Source organism: Paramormyrops kingsleyae, chromosome 8, assembly GCF_048594095.1.
Source record: "Paramormyrops kingsleyae isolate MSU_618 chromosome 8, PKINGS_0.4, whole genome shotgun sequence".
Lineage (NCBI taxonomy): Eukaryota > Metazoa > Chordata > Actinopteri > Osteoglossiformes > Mormyridae > Paramormyrops > Paramormyrops kingsleyae.
In genome coordinates this window covers 11,883,807-11,898,560 of record NC_132804.1, presented here as the reverse complement: position 1 = coordinate 11,898,560, position 14,754 = coordinate 11,883,807, and the positions used below count along the sequence as shown (strand labels likewise).

Here is a 14,754-nt window from a genome sequence, read left to right as displayed (position 1 = left end):
TTGAGATCCAACAAAGACCACCTCCCCAAACATCCCTAGGACACCAGGGTGTTAACATGCAGTACCTGGGAAATGGTTGCTGTTCTGTGGTAAATGACAAACCCATCAGGGTCATAGTCAAGTGTAGGCCATAAGGCATGGGACACCCTGTATGGCACACAAACACACATGCACAGACACAAATGGCCAGTTTAGAGTCAGCAGCTCCCCTGAACTGAATGTCCTTGTATTTAACAAGGAAACCGATCAGAGAAACGTGAAACTACACATGAAGCCAAAGCAAGAACCAAAACCACGATTCTGCAGGTGCCAGGTCAGGAGACCCTCTGTGGCATCAAACCAAAATGGCAGATACATATTGTAAAAATCTTTTATTTATGGTACAATATGTCACAGACAGCTCCCATATCTGATTGGCATCTGCTGTTATTTTCGCTCTCATCTTGCCTGCTATACCTATAGACCTATATTAACCCATATCACAGTTATCTCGAGCTGGAGTTCCCGGGCGCTGCCAAAACACTTTGACACAATTATCGAGAAATACGAAACCCAAACGGCAGGATGGAAAGTCTGAACTTTTTATTCCTCGATAATCTGCGACGCATGTGTGCTGGGATGGCTGGGCCAGCCTGTAATTACAGAAACACTAACTCATAAATGCAGTTTGATACCAATATCAGGCTTCCAGTCCAAGCTCACATGCAACCAGAGGACATACACCACTTGTACTGGGTGTATCTTATGCAGACTGTCTAATGCACAGGCATTTAGGAGGAACTTTAATCTCCTCGAGGGCCCTTAAGTGCGCTGCAGATCCATTACGGAAACACCCACACTTAACCCAAAACACATACAAGGAAATCCTTCAGGAGAATGCCCAATTAACCAGTGAAAAGACTCAACCATGCACATTTCTAATTAATTAAAAAGTTAGGCCTCCTTAATGGGTGGATTACACATTCATGATGTTCATGACTTTATACATCTGCAACCCTCAAATTCTGTATGGGTGGTAGCCATTATAAAGCATTGTAGTATTTTAGCTGTATGATTGAATGATTCCTATACGATTCTTGGCTATAGACAGCTGCCGAATGGCGGTCTTAGCCAGTTCAGAGGGTTAACTAGGATTCCGAGCCTTTGACAGGATGCAAACACATGGCGGCCATAGCATGTGGCTTCACAGACACAGAAGGCACCCCAGGCAGCTTGGGGTGCACTGCGTACAGGAGGGGCCGGACCTCTCTGCAGGAAGCTCTCACATTCCACTCCAGAGGTCTTCCTCAGTGCAGCCTGTCTCACCGTCTGTCTTAAAAGGGCCTCCTCTTGGTCCTGGAAGCGGTTTGCGTCAAATCAGCAGCCGGAGGATCCTTGTCTCTTCACATTAAACGCTCACCGTTTCCTGTGCGAGCTGGGGACTCTGACGAGGCGGCGCGCAAGGAGAAGAGCTTATGCATGTCGACGGTCGGCCCGCGTGAAGACAGAGGAGGGGAGGCGATGGGTGAAAGTGGCTTAAAAATAAGGCAGGAATGGATAGAGAAGCAGGGAGACAGTTTGGGCTCAGAAGGACAGAACCTGGGAAAGGGACGAGCAGAGAGAAGACAGGTGCAGCAGGAGCACCCTCACCTCCACACTGAGAGCAACCTCTCCCACCCCAATCCCCCTCCATGCCGACGCGTTCTCTTCCTCCAGCACCCTGCCCACGCAGTAAGGCCGGCTTCACTCTCCCGCCCACTGAGGACTACGTTGATATTTTATTGATGATACAGAATCCTGTGGTATGTGCTACATCTCCATAATTCATGCAGCCCAGCATTAGAAGCAGCCCTGCAGAAGTGGGAGGGGGGGGGGGCCTAATTGAAGAACAGAGTAATGGGGGGCTATGTGGGTGGGGTTTTTAAACATTTTACATAAACACCAGTAGGGCTGCAAGGCTGGTAGTTTGTCTCTTGCCCAAGGGCTTCTTGTGACATCATTATGTTTAAATGCATCTGCATCATACACTGCTTAGGAGAACTGTGTCTGAGGCTGGCTGGTATTGTGGGCCCTGCTCTCCAAAATGTAACCCGATGCAGAGCATTCATTCAAGCTCCAAGCCCAAGTTAGAGAACATTCTGAGTCTTTGTGTCCTTTCTCCAAGGTTTAGCCAAACTAGAGACGTCCAGCCAAACTGTGAGGATTTTGTCTTTGTATACCCTTGGAAAAATGAGTTTCAGATAAAAATACCCTCTGATGAACAGATAGCATTTACAGCCACAAAAAAAGTTGAAATTCAAGGTCTTCTTTTTCTTTAAAAAAAAATAACATACTCTTACAGGGCAAAATATGCTATTAAACTACACATCTGGATATTGTATCATATCTTCCTTTAAATATATGCTGCTTAAATTTGTGTATTTAATTTTTGCTTCTTAGCCTTAGCTAAATGATGCAAAACAATACTAGTCTCTTCAAACCATTAAATTGTAGGCCTGGGGTTCATTCATGAAGGATGGCAGAATTTCAGCTGTCTCTATAAAATAGATTCAAGATTTTAACCCCAGGCTGTGGCATTACTCCTTCTGTTACCTTCAGAGATTCTATTACCCTGTACTAATCGCTGCACATTAAACATTTGTTTTGGTGAGTTACAGCTAAATGTACAAATCGCCGTCCTACCCACAGACAGCTTTGTTTCTGGGCAAAATCAGAATGCGGCAAATGGAGCAGCAGGTAGCTCAAAGTGAGCCATAAGCTGCAGATGAACTAGTTCAATTTCCAAAAAGAGCTGCACTATCATACCCTGGAGCTGAATCACTGCACACTGTGCGCATACACATAATGCTGACAGGTAGATGCACAAATTCAGGATTAGCCACTTCAGGGGCAGCTAATTCATAAACACTCGTGTTTGAGCTGGAAACACGCGACGCTCAGCACAAACACACCCAGCTGTTCGTGATCAGCACTGGAACTTCCCATGTCCTTAGAAGGATTCAATTGGTGCACAGATACCCCTGTTATGAAGGCTGGACAAAGATTACAGAGGAACTGTACACAAACGCTCCCAGACACACGTGTGCGATTCAGTGACGTGACGTGCTGGAAAGCCAGGTGTCGACCACAGGACATGCCGATAGATCCATTAAACACAGCTGTGTGGTACAGATGAACAGGACAAGCGGCACAAAACAGGACTTTTCTTCCTCTTTTAGCAAGATGGCACTAAAATTAAAATCAAAAAAGCCAAAATCGATAAACCCAGTTATCATATAGCCAGTAGCTCACCGTTTTAAAAAGATGGTGTAACAATGGCCAGTTTATTTTTTTATTACTACATTAAACAACAACCTTCAGAAGATCAGTCCTCAAGTCTGACACTAATGGCCTGTGTGCATTTGTTAATTAAGCTCTTAATTAGCCTTTGTTAAGTGGGTAATTCAAACACTCTCGCTTTGTATAAATTAAACCAACTTTTGGGCTCCAAGTGAATTACCTGCATATGTGCAGTGGTGATGCAAATGACACAGGCACAGTAGATTATTCCTTAATGTTGAAGAACTGAAATTTAGCATTTTATATAGTGCTACATGAGCTTGAAACACACACTATGTTGAGACAGTGAAATTTCAATTTCTAAGGCACACTTGTATGTAACTTTTGTCTCCATGCACCAGAAGACCTTGACCATAGAAGTCCCACCTTCCATCTGAAGCATTAGTTTAATGCTGATCTGAAATTTCAGGGAATTCCATATACATCCCCGGGCTTTAATACAGGACCACATGCTTATTCATGCTTATGCATGGGGAGGAAATGGATGACACAAGGAAACTGGGAGGATTTCACCTGGGAAGATTTCACCTGGGAAGATTTCACCTGGGAAGATTTCAGCTGGGAAGATTTCAGCTCATGAAAAGCTATGAAAAAGTTGAAAGCCACAGGGCCGCTGCATTTTTGAGGGAATTGGTCTGGTTAATTCTGGTCTTTTTGAAATAAAGGAAGACCTTTTATAAATCAGCAAATCATTCATTTAAATCTGTAAAGGGCATGATAAAGGAATTCGCTCATCTGCCATTGCGTGTGATTTGCTGCTCAGTTCTCAGTAAGAATTGGTGTGTGTGTGTGTGTGTGTGTGTGTGTGTGAGAGAGAGCGAGAGAACTCAGCTGATTTTCCAGTGTTTCGTTTTGCCTGTCAAGTAGTAAGAAACGTCTGTCCATCACGTATTTTAAAAGTACTTAAGAAAATAGTACAAACCATCAATTTCATGCAGAGATTTCCTGCAAGAATAAACATGGAATTGGGGATTTTAAAGATAATCTCACCTTTTCCACTCACCCCTTATTACGGTACAAATGTTTATTTAGGTCAGCTCAGATTCTAACATGGCCACAGCCGTCAGCACCACTCTGAAATCATTTCAGTACAACCTCACAGAGCAGGTTTCTTCAAAACTAGCAGTAAAATGATTAGTAAATAATTTCATTACCATGACAGTATCTATCCTGTCTGAGAATCTGTAGTTTCATTTGGCAACAATGCCTGTAGGAACCATGTATATGGCGGCCAGATCCTGGGTTTTTTTTCTTTTCTTTTTTTAAATGAAAGAACATATATGGCAGTAGTAGTCAAGGACCAAGTAATTTTCCCAAGCAAGCAAAGATCACAGGCAGTCCTACCAACATTCCTGCTCCTTTCTAGACAGTAAGAAACTGAACTACCACCCCCAAGCCCCCCCTCCTCAAGTCCCATCATCACAACCTCACTCACTCACTGCAGCCTGACCGCAAGAGAGCTATTCAGTCTTACTACGTCAGGTGGATCTGTCATTGTGACCATATATTAAACAAGAATACCCCAGTAGCATCCATCCCTACATCCATAACCACTTACACAACTAGGGTAGCACTGACGTGTTCTGAGTAGTTGGGGGAAAGAGTAAATGCACAGTTCAGACTCACTGAGCTGGGGCTAGAACCAAGCCCATATAAACAAGGGGAGAATACATGAACTCCTCACATAGAGTGGGGCTGGAACCCACTCCATATAAACACGAGGTAGAACATGCAAACTCCCCACAAACAGAGCTGGGGCTGGAACCAAACCAACAAAGGGGAGAACACGCACACTCAACATTCACAGTGCTGGGGCTGGAACCAAACCAACAAAGATAAGGGGAGAACATGCACACTCAACATTCACAGTGCTGGGCCTGGATCCTAACCCATAGTCCCATGCAGATGCAGAGCTCCTAATGACTCCTGGCATTTAGTTTTCGGACTGATGAATAATCAGAATAAGCTCCCATAACCAGATACAGGCAGACATGTGGTGCAGGGGTCCCAAGTGCAGGTCCCGAGGGCTGCTGTGTGGCCTGGCTTCTGTTCTAAAAGACCTCTTAATTAATGAGCCCTGATTGGCCTCATGTGAGGGCAGCATCCTCACACTGCATCGACTGTATATACAGACTACGGATTTCCAGGATGAACTCAAACTGGTAAACTTACTGGTAAATCCTAATCATTTACTTCACTGGACATCTAGGCCATAAAGTAACAATCAAAATTACAACGTACTAAAAGAACAACAAAAAAAAAAACTGCAAAATTATTACCAAGTAAGGGCAAATTCCAATTAAAATTCAGACAACAGCAATCAAGCATAATTATGCAAATTAATTACTGAGCTCAGGCACAGAAAAGATGCCTGATATACCATTGACAATGGCATTAATGTAGAATATTTAAATACACCCGCGTAAGGAGCGTCTGGGCCGTTTGTGCTGTTGTCTCCCTGGAATCGGTTGACACAGAAACTGCCAACCTCATTCACAGGACATGTGACTGCAGTTCTGCTGATGACATGTCGAGACATTATAGAAAATGAAATGGGACTCTATCAAATTTGTGTATCTGTTGCTCAGTTACTGCTCCGGTCTTCTGGCTCCTTGGAAATAATCAGATTTTAGCAGCAATTCACTGGCGAGCAGATTAGCACGTGCTCTGTGTTCACTCAGCAGAGCAAACAGGGGATGTGCAACCAGAGCCATCCGGTCCAGAATCCGCCGGTGCCCTGTGTGTTTATCGACCCTCTGTGGAACAGAGACAGCAGTGAGAGCATGACTAAATTAAATATCGATCAGCTTTTCTCCTTTTTCCCCCCTTTACCTCCAACAACAGTACAATATGAAAATAACGACTTATTTTCTTATTAAAAACAGCTGGTGGTTTTAGGGTTCACCAGGAGGTGTCTGCCGTGTTTTAATGCACTTTCTGTTTATGTCTGAGGACAAGCTGAAAACATATAACGTGTTTAATGTTTACATTCAAACAAAGGAGCAGCAAGCTCTCCAAGAGAAAGGCATAGCACAGTCAGGGCAGAGTGAGTTCTAGGCTAGAAAGGCACAGCACAGTCAGGGCAGAGTGAGTTCTAGGCTAGAAAGGCACAGCACAGTCAGGGCAGAGCGAGTTCTAGGCTAGAAAGGCATAGCACAGTCAGGGCAGAGTGAGTTCTAGGCTAGAAAGGCACAGCACAGTCAGGGCAGAGTGAGTTCTAGGCTAGAAAGGCACAGCACAGTCAGGGCAGAGTGAGTTCTAGGCTAGAAAGGCACAGCACAGTCAGGGCAGAGTGAGTTCTAGGCTAGAAAGGCACAGCACAGTCAGGGCAGAGTGAGTTCTAGGCTAGAAAGGCACAGCACAGTCAGGGCAGAGTGAGTTCTAGGCTAGAAAGGCACAGCACAGTCAGGGCAGAGTGAGTTCTAGGCTAGAAAGGCACAGCACAGTCAGGGCAGAGTGAGTTCTAGGCTAGAAAGGCACAGCACAGTCAGGGCAGAGTGAGTTCAAGGCTAGAAAGGCATAGCACAGTCAGGGCAGAGCGAGTTCTAGGCTAGAAAGGCATAGCATAGTCAGGGCATAGCAAGTTCTAGGTTAGAAAGGCATAGCACAGTCAGGGCAGGGCGAGTTCTAGGCTAGAAAGACATAGCATAGTCAGGGCATAGCAAGTTCTAGGTTAGAAAGGCATAGCACAGTCAGGGCAGAGCGAGTTCTAGGTTAGAAAGGCATAGCACAGTCAGGGCAGAGCGAGTTCTAGGCTAGAAAGACATAGCACAGTCAGGGCAGGGCGAGTTCTAGGCTAGAAAGGCATAGGACAGTCAGGGCGGAGCGAGTTCTAGGCTAGAAAGGCATAGGACAGTCAGGGCGGAGCGAGTTCTATGCTAGAAAGGCATAGGACAGTCAGGGTAGAGTGAGTTCTAGGTCAGAAATTCTACCTTAAAGGTGTAGCATGATCATGTACATTTGGCCTCCATGTCATATAGCTGAAGGACATCAGTAATGATGGACTCTATTTCTGCTTTTGTGATTTCTTCACAGAAAACCTGTGGGAACAGTAAATAAATCGATACAGAACCAAGTTTTATTCAACTGATCAGCTGAGAAAGACAGAAGGGGGCATGGTGGTTAAACAACTAAAGAATATGATGAACCTCAGACAAAAACCAAGGCTGGACCATGAATGAGATAATGCCAGAACCCCAGAAGAACCAGTGTGGGTTTGGCAGAATGACTCGCATGCGAGTCTGTGCGAGATGCTGATAAAGCACTGTAACACATAAGCATATGGGAACTATGGCCCTGCGTTCCTGGGGTCCTCAGGGGACTCCATGACTCTAATCATATGCGTGGTCAGCATGCCAATCTCATCCTGTGTCGGCTGGAAAATCCTTTACAAATAAAGTCTCCGATGCAAGAACCTATGTCACAGCATAGAACCAATGACAATTACTAATTGTGTCAATAAGAAGCTTACTCAATCTACATACCAACAGAGACATACCAATGACTTGAATAACCACCCGTAAGACATATGGCTGCAAAGTGTTAAGTGTTAACCCCTCAGGGAAATCAGACCCCTGAAATTACATTAACCACTTTAAACACTTATTTACTGCAGTTATACAGGGAAATACAGAATTTCCCCTCAAGTACTGCGTGGCAAAGTAGGATGAATGACAACCAGTAATGCCGGTGGGAGAATCCAGACAATAACAGAGGATAGCCATGAGGGACTGCAGAAGGCATGGTAGTGTGCATACTAACCTGCCACCACTCCACAGCCCCCACAGGAAGCTCCACACCATAGCTTTGTAGGGAAAGGTATAGAACCGCAAGTGCCAGGTGCTGGGGTGGGTGGCGCACACACAGGGGCCCGTGGTAGCTGTCCTTCAGAAGGGCCCAGGCCGTCTCTGAGATGGGGGTCCGGGACCAGGCATGCCTGTTCATAATTCCCTTCACGGAGAGGAGGTAGTGCAGGAGGTACTGCAGAAAACCAGACACAGGCCAACACAGAATGACAAATACAACTTCACAAGATTCAGTTAGTGTCTGCGGGCACCGTGTGGATGAAATAAAAACACGCATGGATGAATGGGTGACCATTAGTGAGGGCCATTATCCTAGCAACCTAATAAATAGCAGCAATATATCACTGATAACTTCATTGTTGATCTCTGGGGCCAAAAATGGCGGTCCTGGACTGGATAGCTCGCTTTTCACTAAACTGTATATGTAGTCTTTCACTTTTAGCCTCCGCATTGGCTGCACCAAGTCACGGCGTCGACCGTGAAGACCCACGCGAACATGCCACCCTCCCCAAGAGAAGTCACTGCAAGAGCTCCAGTCTTGAAGGCAGGACATGCTCTAAGCAATGGGAAGGTGGAGCCCTATGGGGAACAAACCAGTACGCACCTTATGCGGGTGATGGAAGGAGACCTGGAAATTGAGCTGCCGGAGGATGAGTAATTCACACTGGACCACACTATCTCTGAGCTCCCAGAATTCACTGTCCAGGTCTAAGGGCTCACTACCTGCATGGAGGTACCTGGGAAGAGAGAAATGCAATGGGTGAAAGATAACCAAGCAGTACCAAGCATAAAACTAGCAAGAATAAAAATACTATTAGCAAAGAGATGTGCAGCAAACAGATCTTACACTACAACAGAAGTCCCCAATTGCACTCCTGGAAGGCGAAGATTTCTCTGCTCAGTCACACCTACTAAACCTGGTATTGAGCTAAATTAGAAGTATTTGAGAAGGGAAATCTGCAAACTGTGTTAGATTCTAGCCATCCAGGTCCGAAACTGGGGAACCCTGCCCTACACCATCCCGACCAACCCAAAGCTACCTGTGACACACGTTGATAATGTCCCTCGTCCTGAGGTGCTGCTCTTCCACTTTGCCAGCCAGGTAGATGGCAGACATGGCCACTAAGTATGGCTCGTACACCTGGAGGCTGGCGGACTGGTAGAACCGGTGGTACAAAGCGCAGGCTGTAGCCACGGGGATGGAGCGCATTCCCAGCTTTACACCTACATGCAAAAAGGACACGAGAAAATGAGGCCTGGTCCCGCCCCTCGGGAAGAATCTGAGCAGCCGATCGGACCTGGACCTGTACCTGTTTCCATGATGAAGCGACAAACACGAAAATGCGTCTTCATGTCTGCGCTGCAGTCCGACTCAGCTTCATTCGGTGCTTTCATGGCCGGGCTGCTGGCGTGCTTCGGCTTTACTTCCATGTCCTCGTTTCCGATTAAAGTGTAAAATTTTGACGTATTTGACACCGATGGGTACATCTAGCAACGATCTAAAGACAAAAACTGCATTTTGGAGTTCACTCCAGTATTTTCGAAAATCACACTTATCATTCAATTATTTTCATTAATGCATAACAGAAAAAGCAGGCAGCGAACTCAAGAAACTACAAGCAATGAATTCAAACATGCCACTTCCGCCATTTTGTTCTTCTTCAAATCGTCGCATTCCGGTTTAAGATCCTGATTTAGGAAGCGCGCCCCCTGTCGTACGGAGTCTGAAGTATTTGCAACAGCGCCGCCCGCCTACGCAATGCGAAGTACCAGAAAAACATTGGTGCGAGGTATACAGTAGACTGCACTTGTATGAATTATTAAATAATTTAATCGATCTATTTTCAATAAACGGTCAGCCAAATAACGTCGTTGTTAACATTATTACTTATATCTCTAATTTGGTGTCAAAAAATGCCCACAGTTCTTTATATATTTGCTAAAGATGCAGAGTAGACATCGAACACAAGCATAGCTTGCTGTAAATATTTAATGAATTCAAATATGAAAGCAATAAGAAAACTGCGTCAACAAAAAATGGTTATATAAGGCATTTCCGATTGTTTCAGATGGGTAAAATATTTGGCCGTCCTCCATAACCTGTAATGGGTCACTTTGAGGCTGGAGCCTATCCCAGGCAGCACAGGCCACAAAGCAGGGGGCAGCCCTGGATGGGATGTAACAAGGCGCACAAACTTTTCATAATCAATTTAAAGACGCCAATTCGCGTTTTGCGGGAGGAAACCCACGCAAGCAGCACACATACACATTCATACACACACACACACACACATACACACACACAGCGGAGGCGGGATTCGACCCCCCTCTGAGCCACCCTGCCGCCCACAAACAAGCTACACTTTTCATCAAAATGTGATGCGTGAGTGGATTAACTATGTGTGAACGGACATATTAATGCGGTGGTGAGAAGTTGCGAATTTAGGTTTTTCTCTGTTCAGGTGTCCAGCAGCCGTCCAAATGACATTACTCTTTTTAATAATTTGCCCCTGAATTAGCCGCCCCCGCCTCCCCCCTGCAGGTCAAGCATTCCGGCTTAAAGGAAACGCGTCCCTCGGTTGCTATGATACCAGTGTCGACAACACAGCGAAGCATGGCGTCTAGCTTTTCTGCAAATCAGGTATTCAAAAGATTTCGAACATAATTCTTTTACCCATGTATATATTTAAAAAAAATTCACAAAGCCAGCTTATTAATTTATTGAGGTGTTTTTTTTTTTAGTACGAAAATGCTTTCAAGTCGCAAAGACTCCAGAACTGGACACTGCCAAAGGCTTCGAAAGAGGTATTGTGCACAATGTTTTGTTACAAATCTTTCCAGTGACATTTACATTTAACAACTTTGCACCCTCATGTTTGATGTCGAACTTCAGAGACCGAGGGCCATGGATGGTCACACAACATTTATTGCAACCGACAAAGGACATCTGCTCCCAGGGATGAAAGCAAAGGTTGGCGGCCGTTCCATGACCCCCCTCTAGGAGGCAGCTAAACAAAAAAACGTGATCGTTTTTGTCTCTCTCTTTTTCAGGGGGGGGACAGGTGGATGTTCGTGGGCACGTGGGACCTCCCGGCCCGGATTCCCCCCGCTCGGATAAACCCTACAGCCCGCTCACAGGAAGGTCAGGAGCGGCTGAAACGTTGGGGGCAGCGCCAACAGTGTAGCAGGAACAGGGTCCCCAGCCAGGGCTACCACAAAACAGGTGGCAGTGCTGGGGACAGAGAGGCTGATACCCACATACTGGAAAATACAGTGAGTTGGCACAGATATGTGAGTTATCACATGTTTCCCAAATGATGACTAAACAGCACAAGGAGTTGCATGAAGTTCACATTTTAACACATTTTCTTCTCTTAAACTAAAGCAAATGACCCCCGAGCCACGTCAAGCTGAACAGGCATATGAGCCATCCCCAGACCCAGAAGCAAGGCCTTCCTCATCCAGACCTTCCTCACGACAGCAGGTGGAAGCTCAGCCTGGAGCTGAGGCAACATGCAATCCGGATGTTAACTGAGTGTGAAGAAGGCTGGCAGTGGCCAGCTGACATGTATCGCAGATGTTAAGCAATATGCCTTCGAAGTTACAGTTGTGGACATGTCCTGATTCACTTTGTGTATAATGGAATGTCTCTTCAATTTAGTCCTGAAGCGTTAAACCAACAATCGCACAAATATGTTTATTAAAGTGCAGATATGGCAAACAACATTTTACAGTTCGGCTGATTCTTGGGTATGATGAACCCTACAGTTTTTAGCCTTTTATATGGATGGGTGTTTCGCAGCGGTTATGCACTTAGATGAAGGGCACACCGATGAGGCTTCTCCTGGGAATCCAGCTTAAAGGCCATTCTTTTAGCCTCTACTCGGCCTCGTGGCTGGGCAGTGTGCTGCCACTTACGAAGGCAGGTTATAGATTTCCTTAATGCGAGCAATTGTGCATTTTGTGGAATGTGCTTTGGCTGCCAGGAAATTGCTGACTCACCCTGCAGCATGTTGAAGGTGATGGCATCTGTGTTGAGGGGGTTCCTCTGACGTTCTTCTCTGTAAAACCCTGATCATCTTGCCATCCTCATGATGTACCCCACAATATCAAATTATTATTATTATGATTATTATTATCATTATTATTATGTGCTGTTGAGTTGATATTGACCCCTGGCAGTTATGTAGACAGCATTCCTCCGTCTTCTGTGTGGGTGGTCCAGCCTCCCGAAAGCACGTTTGTTGCTGTAAAAATGTCGAAACAGGTTTCGATTTGCCTGGAATCTGCAGGCATCTCAGATCAGTGCTGAACATGCTGATGATAATGCAGCAATTGTTTGCTTACAAGAGCCGGTTTTATCCACCTTCTGATGTATTCCAGGCATTTTCAGCAGCCAGAAGGAAAATCCCTCCTCATGTAATGCAAACATTACACGGAATTCTGCATATTTCAGACATAAAATGACACTCTGCTGCAGCCCGATTCTGCAGTTTTTAAATGATTTTCATTAAGATCTGGCCCAGTGCTGTATAATAAATAATCCCAGTATAAGTAACATTATGCAATTTTAGTGGGTATGAAGTGATTGTGCCGTAAGTTCAGTCCGGTGTCAGACTCGTCAGACTCACTGATTCAGCCACACTAGGTCACCGAAATTCATGTGGAGTTTCTTTGCTTGGGAACATTAGGACGTACAGGCTGATGAGCTGTTAAAAGCAGCAGCACTCATCTTGTCTGAGCGTGTCGTTTTCTCTGGCAGCTACATAGAGACTCGAAGTCCAGCGCACAAAAAGAGACAGAAGAAGAGATTGATTTTGGTGAATATTATCAAGTAAAATGCAAATCAGGACCTTACTTAGTAAGAAAGCACCTTCATCAGTATTGGATTCTTTCAATTTGAATATGATGGAAAAAACAGGATCAGAACTGTCTCAGAAATAAAGGGACCAGTAGCATTAAAGGTGATAATGTTGTGTATAATGTATACAGCCTTAAAGCAGAGTGAACGTAATCCTATGGTACTTCTATATTCAACAGTCATAATCAAAACCTGCCATCTAGTGGGCAGTCATTGACATGGCAGTCTCATGTGCTTCTATTCATCTCCTAAAACAGACCAGCTTTAATGCAAAAAAACTCACAATTACTATTGCCAGTTTGGCTGAGTTGTTCAAATATACAGATGCGTGTGTGTGTGTTGTTGTTTTTTTATTTGTTTTTAGATAAATGCAAATACATTCTAAAAGCTTATTGTGCACTAAGAACTTCTCATAAGCTCTGAAGCAAAACTGTGTAACTGAATTAACTATTAATGGACAAAATGATGGGCATCAGATTGCAATACGCATCCATAATAGAGGAACTCTGGCCAAAGTAGAGAGCACTACAAAGAGGACAGGGGTTATGTGCTGCCGTCTCCAGTTTTGAAGGTTGAGCTTTCATTAAATATTTAAGAAAAATTCCGTCTTGGATTGCTTAGAAGTGTCATTGTAATACATCAGGGCATCCCTTAATAAAGGATGTACTGTAAAATATGCATTAATATTTAATATTTGGTGTATTTACTTTGTGTCGATCTTAAGAAATTGAAATCCCCGATATTTTCTATTAATTTAATAAACAGAAAAACACATTGCGATATATCAAATGGAACTAAAAGCCAACTTTTATCTGCAGCTTAATTAATTTCTTACCAATATAAAGGAACAGCTTCAGCAGACACTTTGGTTACTATAGCGTCTAATTATAGACAACTTTCTGGCCACCTGTGTCTGTGAACCAAGTGTCTCTAACCTCAGACACAGGTAGGATAATTTAATTTTACTCTAAAGCTTCGTTCACACTCGCATATGCTTCTGTGATTTAATGTCATGGGGTCACCTTACAGGATTCCTGTTTGTGCAAACCAGATGCTGCTGAAACAGGATGTGAAGCAAATTTATAATTCAGCCAGCAGATGATGTCTTAGTTAAAGTCCAGGAAAAGGCGGAGCTTGAGGGTGGAGGATCAGTATTACATCGTGATATCAAAACCTATCCCAATTACTATCTGGAAAAATTTTCATTTTCAATCTGTTAAAGGTCTCTTTGGGTAACATCATACAGTACCTGTCAAAAGTTTGGACACACCTAAGCATAGAAAGGTTTGTTTGTACTATTCCGTACATTTTACAATAATTATAAAGACATGAAAATTCTAAATAAAATAACATATATGGAATTATGCATGGAACAAAGACCAAACAAATATTAAACAAAAAATATATATATATTTGTTGGTGGGGACAGTTCTGTAGGTTAAGACTCAGAAGGTTGCCGGTTCAAATCCTGTGGTTGACAGAGTGATCCAACCACTGGGCCCTTGAACCCCAATGGGCCCTTAACCCCAATTGCTACAGGGACTGGCTGATCCTACTGTCTTCTCTATGCTGGCTTCATAAGCTGGCCTCATGTGATGCTTTTCCAGCTGTCCTGAAGTAGATCCCACACGTATGCTAAGCACTCATTGGTCGATTTTCCTTCAATCTGTGGTCAAAATAATTTCTACTGTGTTTAGGTCATGTGGCCAGGTCATGTGATGCGACACACTATTACTCTCTTTCGTAGGTGACTTGGCGTGTCCAAATATT

General features: G+C 44.3%; 2 protein-coding genes across 5 annotated transcripts; one reads left to right on the top strand and one right to left on the bottom strand.

Moving 5' to 3' along the window:
• Nucleotides 1-3,685: 3,685 nt before the first annotated feature.
• Nucleotides 3,686-9,805, bottom strand: ccnq (cyclin Q). 3 transcript variants are annotated; one of them, XR_002841265.2, is made up of 7 exons: nt 9,434-9,805; nt 9,164-9,347; nt 8,728-8,860; nt 8,080-8,298; nt 7,251-7,358; nt 3,862-6,074; nt 3,686-3,831 (listed from the first exon to the last, which is right to left on the bottom strand). XR_002841265.2 is itself a non-coding variant. In XM_023837278.2 (6 exons), exons 1-5 carry the CDS (start codon nt 9,609-9,611, stop codon nt 7,269-7,271), a joined length of 804 nt encoding a protein of 267 aa, XP_023693046.1. In that variant the 5' UTR covers nt 9,612-9,805; the 3' UTR covers nt 3,686-6,074; nt 7,251-7,268. The 3 variants fall into 3 exon arrangements, 1 of the variants encoding a protein (XP_023693046.1); XR_002841266.2 differs by having other exon boundaries at nt 3,686-3,816; XM_023837278.2 differs by having other exon boundaries at nt 3,686-6,074.
• Nucleotides 9,806-9,851: 46 nt separating this feature from the next.
• Nucleotides 9,852-11,847, top strand: cfap126 (cilia and flagella associated protein 126). Of its 2 annotated transcripts, none has more exons than XM_023837279.1 (6): nt 9,852-9,913; nt 10,643-10,764; nt 10,866-10,928; nt 11,017-11,094; nt 11,175-11,396; nt 11,509-11,847. In XM_023837279.1, the coding sequence occupies exons 1-6, from the start codon at nt 9,883-9,885 to the stop codon at nt 11,656-11,658; spliced, it is 666 nt and encodes a 221-aa protein (XP_023693047.1). In that variant the 5' UTR covers nt 9,852-9,882; the 3' UTR covers nt 11,659-11,847. The 2 variants fall into 2 exon arrangements, with proteins under 2 accessions (XP_023693047.1, XP_023693048.1); XM_023837280.2 differs by having other exon boundaries at nt 9,881-9,913; nt 10,666-10,764.
• The last annotated feature ends 2,907 nt before the right edge of the window (nt 11,848-14,754 follow it).

Coding starts and splice junctions, on each gene's coding strand:
- cfap126 (XM_023837279.1), top strand. CDS start 9,883: ATGCGAAGTACCAGAAAAACATTGGTGCGAG. Junction 10,929..11,016: donor TGCCAAAGGCTTCGAAAGAG/GTATTGTGCACA, acceptor GTCGAACTTCAG/AGACCGAGGGCCATGGATGG. Junction 11,095..11,174: donor TCCCAGGGATGAAAGCAAAG/GTTGGCGGCCGT, acceptor TCTCTTTTTCAG/GGGGGGGACAGGTGGATGTT.
- ccnq (XM_023837278.2), bottom strand. CDS start 9,611: ATGTACCCATCGGTGTCAAATACGTCAAAATTTTACACTTTAATCGGA. Junction 9,348..9,433: donor TCGCTTCATCATGGAAACAG/GTACAGGTCCAG, acceptor TTTTGCATGTAG/GTGTAAAGCTGGGAATGCGC. Junction 8,861..9,163: donor ATTATCAACGTGTGTCACAG/GTAGCTTTGGGT, acceptor CTCTCTTCCCAG/GTACCTCCATGCAGGTAGTG.